Source organism: Lampetra fluviatilis, chromosome 31 (assembly GCF_964198595.1).
Source record: "Lampetra fluviatilis chromosome 31, kcLamFluv1.1, whole genome shotgun sequence".
Lineage (NCBI taxonomy): Eukaryota > Metazoa > Chordata > Hyperoartia > Petromyzontiformes > Petromyzontidae > Lampetra > Lampetra fluviatilis.
The window spans coordinates 5,781,314-5,799,942 of record NC_136305.1 but is presented as its reverse complement, the minus strand read 5'-3'; the positions used below and the strand labels follow the sequence as shown (position 1 = coordinate 5,799,942).

The 18,629-nt window shown below is 45.7% G+C and overlaps 1 protein-coding gene across 1 annotated transcript in view; it reads right to left on the bottom strand.

Moving 5' to 3' along the window:
* ABCB11 (ATP binding cassette subfamily B member 11) overlaps positions 1-18,629 on the bottom strand; it is a 39,113-nt gene that overhangs the window by 9,476 nt on the left and 11,008 nt on the right. Inside the window, exons 8-20 of the mRNA XM_078871186.1 lie at positions 17,918-18,042; positions 16,565-16,739; positions 14,627-14,740; positions 13,617-13,727; positions 11,703-11,828; positions 8,672-8,875; positions 6,742-6,912; positions 5,449-5,647; positions 4,224-4,296; positions 3,359-3,458; positions 2,504-2,743; positions 2,089-2,193; positions 1,033-1,194 (exon numbers count right to left, since the gene is read on the bottom strand). Coding sequence (XP_078727312.1) covers positions 1,033-1,194; positions 2,089-2,193; positions 2,504-2,743; positions 3,359-3,458; positions 4,224-4,296; positions 5,449-5,647; positions 6,742-6,912; positions 8,672-8,875; positions 11,703-11,828; positions 13,617-13,727; positions 14,627-14,740; positions 16,565-16,739; positions 17,918-18,042 — 1,905 coding nt within the window. The remainder of the gene's footprint in view (positions 1-1,032; positions 1,195-2,088; positions 2,194-2,503; positions 2,744-3,358; positions 3,459-4,223; positions 4,297-5,448; positions 5,648-6,741; positions 6,913-8,671; positions 8,876-11,702; positions 11,829-13,616; positions 13,728-14,626; positions 14,741-16,564; positions 16,740-17,917; positions 18,043-18,629) is intronic.

Sequence of the window (18,629 nt, the reverse complement as noted above, 5' to 3'; positions counted from 1 at the left end):
TATGCAAACATGACTCCTTGTAAATAAGGTGTCAGTTTTGTTGCCAGATAGAAGGGTAAAAAACCAATTATCATATATTTTACTGGCAAATGAGGTTCCAATGGTGTAAATGCTTACCCCGAGCTCTCATACTCTGATGGTGCATTGTCTTTGAGTTGTGCGCCTTTTGGCGTCATCTGGTCCAACCCATGTGAGACGAGGCTCTAAGGAAAGCTGTCTCGGGTGTGGACCAATCAACTTCAAGGACAGTGCATATATTATCAGAGTTATGTTTTTTGTTTGCATTATGGCTGCAGGTATTGTGGTCTATGCAAACATGACTCCTTGTAAATAAGGTGTCAGTTTTGTTGCCAGATAGAAGGGTAAAAAACCAATTATCATATATTTTACTGGCAAATGAGGTTCCAATGGTGTAAATGCTTACCCCGAGCTCTCATACTCTGATGGTGCATTGTCTTTGAGTTGTGCGCCTTTTGGCGTCATCTGGTCCAACCCATGTGAGACTAGGCTCTAAGGAAAGCTGTCTCGGGTGTGGACCAATCAACTTCAAGGACAGTGCATATATTATCAGAGTTATGTTTTTTGTTTGCATTATGGCTGCAGGAATTGTGGTCTATGCAAACATGACTCCTTGTAAAAAAGGTGTCAGTTTTGTTGCCAGATAGAAGGGTAAAACAAGTATAACCCGTAAAAACAAAGTTTTTCACTATAAATCCTTTATATGCGTGGCGGCTAGAGTCCACTCGTCCTCTGGCTTGAGATGGCTGCCACCTATGGGTCAGATGATTGCATTGCACCATTAAGCAATTGGTAATTAAATATCATATTTTTGTCCTAAAAAGTGTAAAATTTTGGAAAAAAATGTTCACGAACATTAATTGTCACGCACAACGAGTCTGTGTGGAAAATGTCAGCTCGACTGGATCACGGGAAGTGGGTTAAAAAACGACCGAAAGATTTGCACGGTCGTAAGCAAGCAAGCGAACTTAATATAAAGGATTTAAAAACAATTATCACGTAACAAATCTTCACCCCTTGCACTTGCGACGCGTCGGTGGCGAGGCGCGTGGTCAGGGCCCCCGGGCTGTTCTTGAGATCGTCGAACCAGCCCACGTCCTGGCGCAGCATCGCCGCAAAGCCGCAACGGCGGAGCCTGCGTGTCAGCAGCTCTCCCGACTTGCTGAACATGTAGCCCTGCGCACGTGGCAACGCACGCGCACAAAGATAAAAGACAAAGATCCCCCGTATAGCCTTAACAGATTGTTGGGGCAAGTGCTCTTAGCGAGCACCTATGAAGGCTGGAACGGTACACGAGGGGGTGGGGTGGCCAGCACCACGCCCGAACGCCTTTGTCTCCCTAGTGGCGATGTTTACACACCGCACCAAGTACTCATTTCCCCTGTTCTGCAAAGGGGTTACCTCCGGTTTCCTCCGGTTATTGGCCAAAACATCTCCAACACCGAAAAGGTTACGCCGCAAATGACTCATTGCAACATCGCAGAAAACGTGTCTTGAGACTCAGTGGGACTCTCCCAGGTAAACAAGCGTGATAATACTCTCATATAAGTGCACAACTTCATCTATCTGTGATGAACGCTGCACTTTACGTCGTTTCCATGCAGGGGGCGCTGCAAACCTACGCACACCCTGCATGAACGACGGAGGCACAGGGACAGACGTTCGATTAAGTTGGAATCGATCTGCAGCTCTATGTCACTTTATCTCGATCCCGCAATCCCAAACAGGTTAAAGTCCGCATCGAAACGAACCCCCAGCAAGGCCATCTACTTAACGACGAGAGAAAATTCACACTAAATGTAATTTTCAATGAAGTCTTCCAGATGTAAAATGATATAAGCTTTTAATGAAGAAATATAATTGTCTTATTCAAAACATAATACAATTCAACGATGTTTCATTTTAAAATTTCTAAACGGAGCATCGGGTGCTTGCGTGAATGCGTCGTTCGTGTGCAACTTTTTTAGTGACTTTCCTGGCCAAAGGCCGTAAATGGTTGTGAACAACCCCTAGTACAAAAATATAATTAATAACCACAATTTAAGATGCCCCACGAAGATATCGGCTTACCTGCAAGAAGTACGTGACGAATGACACGATGCCGATAAGGACAAAGAGGAGGCAGGTGAGGTTTATCATATTCCTCTGTTCCTCCTCAGTGGGCAGAGTAAAGGTCTGTAAAGTCACACGCAGAACACAGTTGATAGCCGGGGCATTAACACGTACGTTTTTGCTCTATTCGGTTATTTGCGAGACTTGTTCTTCGACTTATCAGGCGCGAACTAAAATAATAGGTTCAAAGAAAACCTATCTACGTGACTTTACCGAAAGACCCAAAAAATATCGATTCCTGCAGTCACGAAAGCTTTAAGTCAAGATTTAAAATAATAACATTTCAGCACAATCAGGGTAAAATGGAGGCAAAAGAGACGGTCAAAGCAGAGGCATGGCGAGATATTCTCCTCCGACAAGAGAGACCTCTTACCCCGAGGATTTCGCTAAAGAGGATCGCGAAGACCGGCTGGATCCCTCCGTTGATGGCCGCCCCCACCGCCCCAAACACCATGTAGGGCCACTCCGGTGCGTTGTACTTGAGAATGCGAGTGACGGGCGCGTGCTCCTCCTCATCCTCCTCCTCGTCGTCGTCAGCGACCTTGTTGACCTTCACGCCCGGCTTGGAGACGGACTGTTCCGTCTTTGCCGTGCTTTTTCTCCTGGAATGCACCTGGTCGGGGATTTCAAAACACCGTTAGGCGCGTCACAATGCGCGGATATTTAAATAGCAGCCGTGGCCGGATGGCTACGCTGCCGCACGTGGCTTGCAGGATCCTGCGCTGTGGTGCCTGTAGGGCTGAATGATTAATCGATTTCAAATCGATTAATCGCATTTTGAAACAATGCGTAAAAAATAACGAGTCGTCTTTTCTTGTTGTTGTTGTTATTATTATTATTGTAAAGGAGAGCCGACACAAGATTGCAGGGGTTTCGTCCTTTAATCCTTTTCTCCCATCCACACCTGTCCCCAGCCGTCCCAATCTCGTTCCCGCCAAAGCCCCCTCTTCCCGCCCGTTCTACCCTTATATCTACTCGATCACCCCTCCCACTAACCCTCCTATTGGTGGAAATCCTTCCCCTGACACCCCTACATTATTATTGTTGTCCCATCATCACATCCACAAACGGCTGCGTGCTTTTCACGGCGCACCTCCGTTTTCCCATTTTTAAACTCTAAAACTCCCCCCCCTCTTTGATTTATTTTTTTGCTGAAACCCGAACGACGGAGGCGCGGCTGTGGTGCCGCGACACTTTGCACGCGCAGCTTCAACAATCGAATGCGTACGTTGTCGCCGGGTAGATTCGAGGCCATCGGCGTGATGAGCGAAAGCCCCACGTCGACCGCTGGGTTGGTCGTGGACCGTGAGCGGTTACGCAGAGAGGCTCTGTGTGGGTGCGGGGAGGGGGGGAAACGGGCGGCGCGTGACACACAGAGATGACGACGACGACCCAGACGTTGGGAAGAATTCTCTTCGCGGTGAATCAACCCACTGAGCTCTATTGCTCTGAGCTCAGCATGCGTCCCAGGAGAATAATGGGGGGGGGGGGGGGGGGGGAAGACGGCACATCAGCATTGGTTTAGCACGTCGGCTTTTGCGACCGATATTATTCGCAATAAAGGTTTTTTGGGTTTGATCGCGTAACCCAAAAAAACTTTAAAATTAATATTGGTCGCGGATGCCTACGTCGTGTTAAACTGACGAACCTCTTTGGGGAGGATACTTTTCTTAAAACCATAAAATTAGAGAAACTCACAATTCTGGCAAATGGCCTGATGAAGCTGGTTGTAATCACCAGCGAAACGTCGTACTCAAATTGTCAACGCTGTAGGTTTACTCTCCAACACACCGGTGTGCTGAAGTAGTAACCAATTGGCACGTTTTGTTCACATGGCAAACCGTACTTAAAGACTGTGTCGGGTGGTGGTGGGTTAACGACACATTTATATTTAAGGAATCTAACCAAACAAAACCTTTACTATGGATACTCTGAGATCAGTGCTGCTTAACCTTCACTGCAGCCTTGCAACCCTTTGGTTCTCCATCGTTAAAGATTGTATAATATGAAAAAAAGTTGCAGATAACAGGCGATCTGACCACAAAAAACAAACAAGCACTATTTTATAACCAGCAGCATCAGACAACACCTACCGGAGGCTGTTTTGGTAACTTCCTCGACTAAAGGATCGCACTTTCTCAATCGGCTCTTCGATTCTGTCTTCATCTAAAGCACAACATCACGACAAATCAACAATAAACTCAGCACCACAGTGACCCGAACACGACAACCATGGCACTGCTGTTTTGAAATTCAAGAGCCGAATGGCTCACAGGGCTATACCTAATAAATGAACTTGAACTTGAGTGAAATATGTTTCGGCATTCTGCCGTGGCATAAAGGTCTGCACGCACAGAATTAAAATCCAGGAGTCACCGGTTTTTTTCGGTATCCTGGCGTGGCAGCTGTCCACCTCGCGCTACACACGGGGGCACCACAGTCAGCCCATCGGCACGCGAAGTAAAGCGTGTTTGGGCTACTCCCAGTCTCTTCCAAGCCGTCTGGTCATCGTGGAAGAGTAGGCCAACATACGCTTCACACAGTGGCCCTCTGTAGTTCCCTCTTAGTGGGAGGCCCTTCCGCAGAGCCGGCCCAGCCACTAAGCGACCCTTGCAATTGCAAAGGGCCCAGTGGCCAGCAGAGGGCCCCCTAGAATCACTGCTAGCTAGTGGGTGAAAACAATCATACATCAAAGGGGCCTCCAACCAAATTTTGCTTAGGGCCCCCAAAGGTCTAGGGCCGGTTCTGCCCTTCCGCCAGCAGCGGTGTGAGCACAGCAATTCCCACACCTCCGATCGGCACGCTTGGCTACCGTGCCGGTGCGAAAGAAGTTCAACACGCGTACGGAACACACGCATGCGCAAGCCGCCTTCAGCTATGGCTGCAGGGTTTTTGGTAGTACATGTTGTTTATGCCATTTATTGTGAAAATTCCGTCACAGTTCTTATGATTGCTTTTTCATTGCTTTCATGGCTTTATTTTGGTGATTTCGAAAAGTGTATTGGTTTAGCCATGTTTGTTTGTTGTAGTACAGAGTTAGACTGATGGCCTTATTCTAAGTTGGTTGTTGTTGTTTGACTTGCATCCCACTGGGATGTTTGCACACAGCGTTGGTGTACGGTGCTTTTTCTGCAATATTTTGCTGTCTTTTCTTGGATTTTCTGTTTGCACTTAGTCACATATTCACTTTAAGATGTTTTTTGTTCATGTTTTTGTTTTTTGTTTGTTGCAGTTGCACCCGATTCAAGAGCCGAATGGCTCACAGGGCTATACCTAATAAATGAACTTGAAATGTTAACTTTCAAATCGCGTGCGTACCGTCGCCTCTGGAGCCGAGCATGTGGTCGCTTTGGCTCTGCAGCGTCACGAGGGTGAAGTAGACGCCCTGGCGAGCCATGAGAGCCTCGTGCGAGCCGCGTTCCACTGCGCAACCGAGCTCAAAGCCCACGATGACGTCGGCGCTGTGGATCGTCGACAGGCGGTGAGAGATTGAGATGGTGGTGCAGCCTTTTCGCACCTGGCGGGTTGACACATTTACAATCGGCGTGAGGGCCGGCATTGCGCCCCTCCACAGCCCACTTCGCCACGTTGTGGACGGAGATGGACCGACTGCTGCAGAGGTTGGCTGTATGTGTGTAGGTGCGTTGAATTTATTTCTCACCACCGTACGTTGCCAACCGTGTTAATCGGAGGTGCGGGGGAAGGACAACAAACTAAACACGTCAAGCAGTTCTAAAGCAATGAGTTTTCAATCTCGATTGGCTGACAGACGTCCAGAGCTAATGGAATATAATTGTGACGTTAGATCGTTGACGCTACAGAATCGGTGGCCTGAATCCGTAGTTCGTTAAAATGGAACTGGGTGGCTAAGAGGTTAATATCCGGGTCTAAGCACCTGTAATTTTAAAAAAAATGTTTAAGTTAGTCTCAGCCGAGTTACCAATCACTAAAAAAACCATAGCATATATATATCAAAAACATATCTATGAATTCCAGCTGTAAAAACATTTAAACATCGATTTTGCCACAAACATCTCTGTCGCAGACAGTGTGGCATTGTGTACCCCCCCCCCCCCTTAGCGTGTGGTTAAAACATTTGATTCAATTACACACAAGTACTTCTCTGGTATCCACCTCCGCAGGGACGTTACCTCGCACAGGCGGTGTGCCATGAAGCCACTTCGCAACAGTTCCAAATTGCCCGTTCTCTTACATTTTGGTTTTTCGGTAAAGTCACGTAGGTAAAAAATAAAATAAATGAAAACAACTAAATTAAATATTCTTGGTTCTTTCGGTAAATTCACGTATAAGGGAAATAATAAAATAATATAAATATAAAAAATAAAAATTCTCACGACGTTTCGACTGCAACACAAGCAGACAGTGTGGCAATCATGATGATTGCTTGTGTTGCAGTCGAAACGTCGTGAGAATTTTTATTGTTTTATATTTATATTATTTTATTATTTCCCTTCTACGTGACTTTACCGAAAGAACCAAGAATATGAATCCCTGCAGTCACGAAAGCTTTAAATCAAAACTAAATCAAAGTTGTTTTCTCTTCTGACAAGATTTCGAAAGGACAATTAAATACAAATTCACGTCGCGGACCTTGTCCAATGCAGATTGCACCACCGCTTCACTCTCGTTGTCCAGGGCAGAAGTGGCTTGATCGAGGAGGAGGATTCGGGGGTTACGCACGAGGGCTCGCGCGATGGCAATGCGCTGCTTCTGTCCTCCGCTCATCTGCCCACCGCCCTCTCCCACCATCGTGTCGAATTTCTGTTCAGCCAAGCAGAGCAAGACAATGCAAGTGACTGGCATACTTCATACCGAGTAGAGTAATGCATTATAAGTGACTGGCACACTTTATACTGAGTAAGGCAAGACAGTACGAATGGCTGAAAAACATGTCAAATGAAGCAATACATTACAAGTGATTCGCACACGTTATGTCAAGTAATGATTTATGTTCTCAACGGCTTGCTCAGGTTTGCGCAACGGGTATACCCAGTATCAGAATTTTTATTTAGACTGTAGGAGGAATCCGATGAGCTATGAGGCTCTTTTTCACAGATGTCCGGTGTGGGCAGGTCAGCGTGCTACAAAATAGCTTCCAGTTCACACAAAATACAAAGTAAATAAATGTGCTATGAATGTATTACACGCTTTATTTCGAATAAGTGCAATAAAAATCTGTCTGCAATTTACACCTTGTCGAACCTTTTTTTATTAATTAATCTTACATTCTCCAAAACAAGATTTTAAAAAGCAACATTATTTGATGCATTGCACCGGAAAAAACCCGTTTCGCTGCACAAGGGTGTAAAGCAATTTAACGCAATTAATTTAGATATTATATACATCCTGCATTGAAAGGTAATAATACATATATATTTATAGTTTTATTCTTATTATTTTATTATTTCCCTACTACGTGACTTTACCGAAAAAACCAAGAATATGAATCCCTGCAGTCACGAAAGCTTTAAATCTAAATATAATTATATATTGTCTGCTTATTTATTTAATTTTAGAAGAACAAGCCTCAGACTCGTGAATCTTTTTCAAGAGTTTCTCGCATACTAAGAAAGTTTTTGAAATTACAAATTAATGTTTATTTTCTTGGTTCTTTCGGTAAAGTCAAGTAGAATGGAAATAATAAAATAAAAAAAAAATAAAACATAGTAAAATAATATAATAATATAATATATTTTTAAAAAAATGTATTTTATTATTTCCCTTCTACGTGACTTTACCGAAAGAACCAAGAAGATGAATCCCTGCAGTCACGAAAGCTTTAAATCAAAATTTAATGTTTATTTATTTGTTAATATATTTATGCTCCATTGCTTGACGAAGGCCTCCTCACGATGTGTCTGTCGCGAGGGGCTATTTGACCATACTTCACCACAATGGTCCCACAACCCAGATACCCTCATACAGCAGTGAACAGCACATTCAGATCAACACGTACACATGTACACACGCAGGGCCGGATTACGGAACGCTTGGGCCCTAAGTCATGCCAAGCTTAAGAGGTCCCATCGAGGAATGCCTGGATATTTTTGTCATATCCATATCGGAATGAAAATAACCGTTTTCGAGAGCATTTTTTCCCTTTCTCCCTTATTCTTCAATCGATTGCGTAAAACTTTAAACTTCGAATGAATGTTTTTTCTTCATATTTAGTGGTCTTCACTAATTTATAACGAGAGCAGTGTTCTTCACTCATTTTCAGAGAGGGGCCCACTTTCGCCGATAAGACATCATCAGTGCGAGTGGCCACCACACATTTGAAACCATTGGGGTTTGACAGCATCACGATAATGATGGGGGGATGTTTTCACCATTTGTGTATTGTCGAGGACCGCACATCAGGGGGCCACCAGTGGCCCGACTTGGCCTTGCAATGAAGAACACCGCCCTAAGCCGTAACTTACTTATCTTCGTGCCTAAATCCGGCCCTGTAACACGCATACGACACATGTCACGCGGCCCGGGTGTGCTCGTAACGTAGCGTGCGCGCGCTCGCGCGTACATGCGGGAGCTCCATGATGAAGTTGTAGGCGTTGGCACGGCGAGCTGCCTGCTCCACGTCGCTCATGGTGACGTTGTCGCGGCCGTAGCGGATGTTCTCCGCGATCGTCGTGGCGAACAGAATGGGCTCCTGCTCCACGACGCCGATTAGTGACCGCATCCAGCGCAGGTTCAGCGAGCGGATGTCGTGCCCGTCCAGCGTCACCTTGGGTGGGGGCGCAAAGTCGGACGGACGGTTACGCAGGCACGCGCGTGCGTACGTACTGAACTTTTTTTGCACCGTGCGTAGCCAACCGTGCCAATCGGAGGTGCGGTGTTGAGTTTATGTGCAGTGTTGAGTCTGTGGGCAGTGTTGAGTCTATGGGCAGTGTTGAGTCTATGGGCAGTGTTGAGTCTATGGGTAGTGTTGAGTCTATGGGCAGTGTTGAGTCTATGGGCAGTGTTGAGTCTATGGGTAGTGTTGAGTCTATGGGCAGTGTTGAGTCTATGGGCAGTGTTGAGTCTTTGGGCAGTGTTGAGTCTATGGGCAGTGTTGAGTCTGTGGGCAGTGTTGAGTCTATGGGCAGTGTTGAGTCTATGGGCAGTGTTGAGTCTATGGGCAGTGTTGAGTCTATTGGTAGTGTTGAGTCTATGGGCAGTGTTGAGTCTGTGGGCAGTGTTGAGTCTGTGGGCAGTGTTGAGTCTATGGGCAGTGTTGAGTCTATGGGCAGTGTTGAGTCTATGGGTAGTGTTGAGTCTATGGGCAGTGTTGAGTCTATGGGCAGTGTTGAGTCTATGGGCAGTGTTGAGTCTATGGGCAGTGTTGAGTCTATGGGTAGTGTTGAGTCTATGGTGCGGTGTTGAGTTTATGTGCAGTGTTGAGTCTGTGGGCAGTGTTGAGTCTATGGGCAGTGTTGAGTCTATGGGTAGCGTTGAGTCTATGGGCAGTGTTGAGTCTGTGGGCAGTGTTGAGTCTATGGGCAGTGTTGAGTCTATGGGCAGTGTTGAGTCTATGGGCAGTGTTGAGTCTATGGGCAGTGTTGAGTCTATGGGCAGTGTTGAGTCTATGGGCAGTGTTGAGTCTATGGGCAGTGTTGAATCTATGGGCAGTGTTGAGTCTGTGGGCAGTGTTGAGTCTATGGGCAGTGTTGAGTCTATGGGTAGTGTTGAGTCTATGGGCAGTGTTGAGTCTGTGGGCAGTGTTGAGTCTATGGGCAGTGTTGAGTCTATGGGTAGTGTTGAGTCTATGGGCAGTGTTGAGTCTATGGGCAGTGTTGAGTCTATGGGCAGTGTTGAGTCTATGGGCAGTGTTGAGTCTATGGGTAGTGTTGAGTCTATGGTGCGGTGTTGAGTTTATGTGCAGTGTTGAGTCTGTGGGCAGTGTTGAGTCTATGGGCAGTGTTGAGTCTATGGGTAGTGTTGAGTCTATGGGCAGTGTTGAGTCTGTGGGCAGTGTTGAGCCTATGGGCAGTGTTGAGTCTATGGGTAGTGTTGAGTCTATGGGCAGTGTTGAGTCTATGTGCAGTGTTGAGTCTGTGGGCAGTGTTGAGTCTATGGGCAGTGTTGAGTCTATGGGTAGTGTTAGTCTATGGGTAGTGTTGAGTCTATGGGCAGTGTTGAGTCTGTGGGCAGTGTTGAGTCTATGGGCAGTGTTGAGTCTATGGGTAGTGTTGAGTCTATGGGCAGTGTTGAGTCTATGTGCAGTGTTGAGTCTGTGGGCAGTGTTGAGTCTATGGGCAGTGTTGAGTCTATGGGCAGTGTTGAGTCTATGGGCAGTGTTGAGTCTATGGGTAGTGTTAGTCTATGGGTAGTGTTGAGTCTATGGGCAATGTTGAGTCTGTGGGCAGTGTTGAGTCTATGGGCAGTGTTGAGTCTATGGGCAGTGTTGAGTCTATGGGTAGTGTTAGTCTATGGGTAGTGTTGAGTCTATGGGCAATGTTGAGTCTGTGGGTAGTGTGTATATTGAACTTCTTTTGCGCCGTGCGTAGCCAACCGTGCCAATCGGATGTGCGGGGGAAGGACAGCAAACTAAACGCATAGAGCAGTTCTACTGAATTGAGTTTTCAATCTAGATTTAGAAGTGCATAGCTCCATTTGGACGATTTTTGACCCCCCCCCCCATTGTCACAAAAAGTCAGACCCCCCCCTCAAATATGACGTCACAAAGCTCTGCCCTTCCCCCCCCCCCAAAAAAAATAAAACATGCTGCAAATCGCTTTAAACTATTGTCATTGTAGTGCGTATTTAATGTGGCGCTGCACTCTGATGTTGTAGGAGAAAACATTTATTCAAAAGTCTATTTAATTAAGTAGAACGTGTTGTCTATATTTATTTAAAGTTGCGCATTTTGACGTGACGTCACATTTCTCAACCCCCCCCCCCCTCGTCACACATAGTCACAAATGTCCGACCCCCCCCCCCCCCCCCAGGTGCGTGACGTCATTTATGGACGGCCCCTAGGGTGCAACGCTACTCTGTGGGTTTTCTCAAGTAATTTGTGGACAATATTATTTTTTTCTCAGATTAAGACTGTCCAATCACCGGATTTCTTGAGGACTAGCAAGTTAATCAGGTCTAATGTGACATTAGCATATTCTAGATTTGAAGCTTTCGTGACTGCAAGGATTCATATTCTTAGGAGTTTTTCGGTAAAGTCACGTAGGTAAAAAAAATAAAAATTAAAAATAATTTACTTGATACAGCAAGCGTGCTGTGACGGTTCCACCTGAAGACGGAAGCTTGTGTTGCCTCCGAAACGTCGTGATCTTTATTTTATTTTACTTTTATTAATTTAAAATTTTTACCGACGTGACTTTACCGGAAAAACCTAAGAATATACATTAGCATATGACTAGAATATAATTTTCATACACAATTACAACATCGACTTTTACCACGCACGATTTGCAACGCGCAGCGTGTACGTAATGAATCGACGTCAACCGCTGACTTAACGACGAATCGTTACCTCGACAACGGTTAGCGGGTCGGAATGGCTGGGATGCATTTATCTGGAGTGGGTCCGTGGACGGCTGCGCCCTCTGTCCGCTCACCTTGCCCTCCTGGGGGTCATAGAAACGCTGAATGAGCTGCATGGCCGTGCTCTTGCCTGCGCCGCTCGGTCCGACAAAAGCTGTGGTCTCTCCTGCGTTCACCTTCAAGTTGAATGAATGCAATGCCTGTGGGGAGGAGCGACAGAGAAAACAGCATCTCCACAATGTATGATGGCCGTACCAGAACATGTAATACTAATAAGAACATGCATGCAGTGAGGGGCGGGCTGCCAGCCTTGTGGGTTTGACCCAGACCATCCGGAAATTGGAATCCGAGTTCGTGTGGAAGGGATTCATTTGTGCCGAGATGTGGTGGCATTGCACTGATGTTTGTTAACCTTTACGCGCACAGCTGTGATTATACCTAAGCTGGCCGAGATATATGTTTGGGTTTGGTCTCCAGCGGAACAGGTGGAAACCCGAATGCAGGCCTCCAATCAGCGATGGATGATGAGGGCAGCTTGCTGGGATTGGCAGAGCCACAAGGTGTGCTCTCAATATTTGCAATTACAGAGGGTGCTGTGCAGTTTCTTTCCCAATTTTAAGGATGTATCTTAAAGTATGCGTATAACAGGTAACAATTCTCACGCGCGATGCTAGTGACGGAACACAAATCATCTTCTCACATAGAGACTCAGGGACTCACGTAGAGACCCGTAGACTTAAATAGAGACCCATCAAACGTATACGGACAGGGACCTATAGACTCACACGGAGATTCATAGACTTATAAAGAGAATCACAGGCTCGCGCAGAGACCCTCAGAATCATATGGTGGGGAGTGGATGAGCAATATTTATCCGTTCATGTCGAGTTTGATGAATGAGACATTGGACGGCTTCATGAGCAGCTGGGAGGAATATCTGAAATGCTGCCGGTTGAGTTTCGAATGAATGATGGAAGCGGGCAGTGGTTTTAACTCCGTTGTCCACGGTTTTGAGAACGGTGGCTGCGATCGCACGCCGGAAAATTCTCAAGGAATGTGGCAGACAGCCGCATCTGCTGTGCGACGATCTGGTGCGGTTTATTGCGAACTGCGGATATCAAATCACAACAAATGATGGAGTTTCTTTTTAAATGAAGGTTACTTTCAAGCGGCAGGGTTGAGCATGGGTAGTGATTGGATCGGTGACGACCACAGGTTTGCATGGTCACAGAAGCGCAGTGGTACGTGGTATACCATAGAGGGCAGTGCAGCCAAATCCGATGTAATACTACTGAACTGTTAATAAGACCAACTTTTATGGGGAGTTGTAGGTAGCATAGCGGTTATCACGCTGTGACGTACTATCAATTCGACGACCCGAGTTCGATTCCTGCTCACGGTCAACACCAGTGTCGATTATCTGAACTGCTCCTGGGCATTCCCTAGGTCGACTCAGCCTCAAATGAGTACCTGCTGCGGTGTGTACAACATTGCCACGAGGGAGACAAAGGCGGCTGGGTGTGGTGCTGGCCACCCACCCGCCCGTGTGCCGTGCCGGCCTTCATAGGTGCTGCTCGCTAACAGCACTTGCCCTGACAGCGCTGTTAAGGGGCCATCCATTGAGTCGGTCCGCAAAAATCTGTCAAAACTTGACCCCTCCTCCCCTCCCTGTACGCACGGCCGATATTTAATCCACGCAGAAACGATCAAGGATTAATAATATTCACGTGTTTAAGCAAACAGATAGTCCACCGCCGGACCATCTAACTCATTTGAAGGCCAATGTAGACAAATTATTATCGAGGCTTCACCCTCTCACCCACCCCGTTTCCTATGCGTACATTGTCAGTAGACCTCCCATACGCAAGCGTACGCATTTGGGTTAATCCCCCCTCTCTCCCCTCCATGCGTACGGACTAAATGGATGGCCCCTAAGGCTATACGGGGAATCTGTGTCTTGGTGCGTGCGAATGGTAATAACTTCACACCGTGAGGTCGAGGCGAGTAGGGTAACTGAACTTCACGTTGTGGAACTCGATGTCTCCCTTGACCTTCTGCAGAATGTTGCCATCGTCAGACATGCAGTCGATTATTGGCTCCTGTTGAACACGACAGATCATCGTTACAGGAATTATTTAGCAAGCATTTTTTTTGCTTGTTTTTTTATTGAAACCTCGATGTAACAACGGGACCGGCCCACATTTGAGCTTGAATATGCGAAGGGTTACAAAAATATTATCAGAAGCATGGTCATGAACATGGAAGCACTCGGGTGGAGACCAGTGGAGTCAACATCGGTGGTGCAACTGCACCAAGGCCCATGGGCCAGAGATAAAGAAATTTTAAATCAGAAAGCTTTGACTTTAATTTCGTCAATGGAGATTTTTTTAATTGATTTATTGGGATTTTGTATATGAGACAATGCACGTTAAGAACGTTTCAGTCTAATGATATATTTCACAGTTACATGGAAGCCAATTGTACGTTTCCCTATTCCATTTAGAAAATTGCATTCGCATCTACGAGTAGATGTTTCACATTAATTGAACCACTCACCACTGCATAATAGTGGCGGCAGTTGTTAGCGCACAGCCTTATAAACCCGGTGACCTGACCTCGAATCCAGGCCACGGTCAACATCAGTGGCCGAGCGATATCTGAACCTGTCCTGGCCACCACCTACACCAACCCATACTGACCAGCGTGGTGAAGTATGGTAAAAGAACCCCATTGTAAGGTAACAGGTTGCCATAGGCTGCTGCGGTGCTACATGCTGGGCAGCAGATGGCTGTGCAAAAAACGATGACATTTAATAGCCCCTGTGACAGAATATGTCATATCAGAATCTTTTAGACTGGAGGAATCCGATGAGCTATGAAGCTCTTTTTCACGCAAGTCAAGTAGACACAGCGTGGGGAGGTCTTCATTCCGCAGTGGACCGACACGTGGTTAGAAATTATGATTCTTCTGACGACGATGATTATTATGAAACACTCACCCGGTCAATGATGTTAAAGACATGGGTAGCAGCTCCACGACCGGATGCAAATGCTTCAAGACAAGGGGAAGCCTGGCCCAGGTTGATGGCTCCTACGAGCACGCCAAAGAACACCTGCCGACGGTTGAGACAAACTATTTGAAGGTCAACTCAAGACGACCAGGAACATGACCGTACCAAACGGAGACGAAACATGACCACCGTTCAAGCACCCCGGGTGGACATCAGTGGCGTAGCTATGGAGTGTGCAGGCCGTGCAACTGCACCGAGGCACACAGGTGGGAGAGGCCCAGGCTGCATGCTACGAGGACGTTGACGGGGTGGGGGGTGACATTGAACAGAGGACCTCCCATGTCATCGTCTACACCATGGGCATAGACCGAGGGGCGGGCCTAGAAAGAAATGTTAAGATCAAAATACGAAGAATTGTGGAGCTGACATGGAAGAGGATGACCGTGTGGACAGGAATGAGTGGAGCGGAGCGGGCAGACAGATCTGATATGAGTGGGAATCATACCAGGAAAAAAGACGATAAACTCTGTATCGATTTAAAGCTTTCGTGACTGCAGGGATTCATCTTCTTGGTTCTTTCGGTAAAGTCACGTAGAAGGGAATAATAAAATAATAAAAATAAAACATAATTAAATAATTATGTTTTATTTTTATTATATTATTTCGCCTTCTACGTGACTTTACCGAAAGAACCAAGAAGAAAACTTCGTATCGTTCATAAATGTGTGTGCTCCAAGTAAAATGAATATTATCGATAATTTAGTGGACAAGTATAGATATAGTTATAAAGAGTATGACATGCATAAGTTAAATGCGCTAAAGTGCCATTGGCAAAATAATTGTTATTGTGCTGTGCGCGTGAATAGTTAATAATAAGTCTTAATCAAACAGTCACATTTGACCCACCGCTGAATCAGATGTCAACACAAGTGGAGAACTCAATGCACTTTAGTTAGACAACCTAAATATTAACTTTTTGGAATGCAATATCGATCTAACTACCCCCACACTACCCAACCTCAGCAAGACTGTTTTAAAGACTCTCTCTGTAGACCTCAATATTTCTGAAAAGGAAAAATAAAGACATTTGGCCAGCACAAAAAAGACCCTTTCCATCCATTGCTTAAAATCTGCATCGCACGAATTTGCCACGCTCAAAAATTGAGGCGATGCTGATTGTCTCTTTTTGACAATGAAGATGTTTTTGCACCTCGAGTTCGTTCCACAAGGTCAGAACGGTGAATCGGTCGTTTTATTTGTCCGTATTACCCAATAGGTGCCACAGTAGATACTGTGCCTGGGGCCTACGGAAACTAAAGGGCATTTGAAAAAAAAGTTTATCCTGTGTTTTGTTTGTATGATAAAAACAATGTAACCAAGATATCTGCTTGCGTACATATGTTTACGTGGCTGCTCGTCGACATTCCTTCGCAGTGTTAACGAGTCGTTGACTCGTTGCAAGTAAGGCGTATTACAACTAACATTAAAAAAAAATTAAGCTTAAACGAAAGTAAGGCAACATATGGCGTTCGCCATGTGGCCGCCCTGTCAGAACGTCCAATTTGTTTATTGATGAAAATGAACGGCATCCTTTTAAAGCTGCGTCATCCGATATGATGATCAGAGTGAAAAAAAAATTGCTGAAGAAATTTGTCGCTTGTAATATTTTTAGCGAGTCTAAATTAAAGTAGTCCCGGTACTTTTTGATCAACCCTCGTATGTTGTACTTTTGCAATTTGAACGTATATACTGTGACTATTTAACGTAATAAACAAAAGTTCGTTGTTTCTATTGTTTGTTGTAACTTTCTGACCACGTGCCCGTACTGGACATGTGTGAAAAAGAGCTTCATAGTTTATCGGATTTCCCCAGGATAAATAAACATTCTGAGTATGGTGTCTGTCTGTGGACTGTGAGCGCCTGTACCTGCAGAAGTGTCCCTGGGCTGTATTCTTCTTCTTCTAAGACGAGGTTGGAGCCATACCAGAAGGCGAGTGCATAGCACAAGAAGATGATGAACCACATGTATCCTTGGAAAAAGCCCAGAATCATGCCTTTCCAGATGCCCCACTTCTGTGCCATCACCAGATTCTTGTCGTACCTGCACGTCAATTAACTCAAAATTATTATTGACACAACAATCGCAAAATCTTCAAGTTTTTCCATTACAAAACAAATGGCGCAAGTACATCCTCTCACTAGACACATGCGACCTGGTCACAGATGATAGCTCAACGAAGTGGCTTTTGTGGAATATTATAGCAGCCAAATACTCTGAACGCACGTTGATTCTAAATGTGGAGGGGAAAAACCGGAGGACCCGGAGAAGAATCCAACACGGGAAGAACATGCAAACTCTAAAAATACAGCAGGCATCAGGGTCTGCATTGAACCCATGACCTCCTGTATACCAGGCGAGGCAATTAACATCTCACCACCGCGGCGCGCAGTCGTGGCACGCAACCTCCAAGACCTGGTCTGCCAATATCCCACCACCTGGTCTTAGGCCTCCCCCTTGGTTGCCAGACTTGTGGAGCCCATCAGTTAGAAACGTATGTTGTAACTAACCGTGCTAATCAGAGGTGCGGGGGAAGGACAAAAAACTAAACGCAAAAAGCAGTTTCTAAATAAACGAGTTTTCAATCCAGATTTAAAAGTGCATAGCTCCAGCGGCTTCCTAATATCGGAAGGAAGAGCGTTCCAGACGGCCGCGTAAGGGGACGTCCATAAATTACGTCACGCAATTTTGGACTATTTTTGACCCCCCCCCTCTTCGTCACACGGCGTCACAAAAAGTCAGACCCCCCTCAAATATGACGTCACAAAGCTCTGCCCCCCCCCCCCCCCCCAAATATATATAAATTATGCTTCAAATCGCTTTAAACTATTGTCATTTTAGTGCGTATTTAATGTGGCGCTGCACTCTGATGTTGTAGGAGAAAAGATTTATTAAAAAGTATATTTAATTTTCTTGCTGTGGGTTTCACACCTGGTGATGATTGCTTGTGTAGCAATTGAAACGTCGTGAGAATCTTATTGTTTTACATTTTTATTATTTTATTGCTTCCCTTCTACGTGACTTTACCGTAAGAACCAAGAATATAAGTAGAACATGTCGTCTATATTTATTTAAAGTTGCGCATTTTTATGCGACGTCAAATTTCTAAACCCCCCCCCCCCCTCTCGTCACACATCGTCACAAATGTCTGACCCCCCCCCCCCAGGTGCGATACGTCATTTATGGCGTAAGCGCGCCTGTACCGTACGCACGGTGCCTACCGATCTTCCTCTTTTTTCTCTCCGCCAAATGCTGCCACAGTGCGGATGGAAGAGAGAACCTCCTCGGCCACGGCTCCTGCCTTGGCGTAGGCCTTCAGCTCCCGGCCTGTCATGCGTGCCACGAACTGACAGCAGCCGGCGAGAAACGTGGGAAGAAATTATCGGTGGCACTCAAAGTAGTCAAAGGGAGGGAGATTTCGATTCAAAGCTTTCGTGACTGCAGGGATTCATCTTCTTGGTTCTTTCGGTAAAGTCACGTAGAAGGGAATAATCAAATAATAAAAATAAAACATAATAAAATAATTATCACGACGTTTCGGCCACAATGGACGGCTGCTTGCATTGTGGCCGAAACGCCGTGATAATTATTTTATTATGTTTTATTTTTTATTATTTTATTATTTCCATTCTACGTGACTTTACCGAAAGAACCAAGAAGAAGAGAGGGAGATGTAATGAGAATAGGGTTTGACCCTCTCTGGCAATGAAACAGGTGTTAGGATAAACGCGTAGGAGGCTTTCGCGAACAATATCATCCATAATAGAGGTTTTTTTTGGGTTAGATCGCTTATAAATTTATAAATGGCTTGGCTCTCAAACACACAAGCGGTGTGCTGTACTAGTGACGAATTGGCCACGTTCTGTTAACGTGACAACCCTTACTAGTTGGCTGTGTCGGGTGGTGGCGGGTTTAACGACACATTTATATATT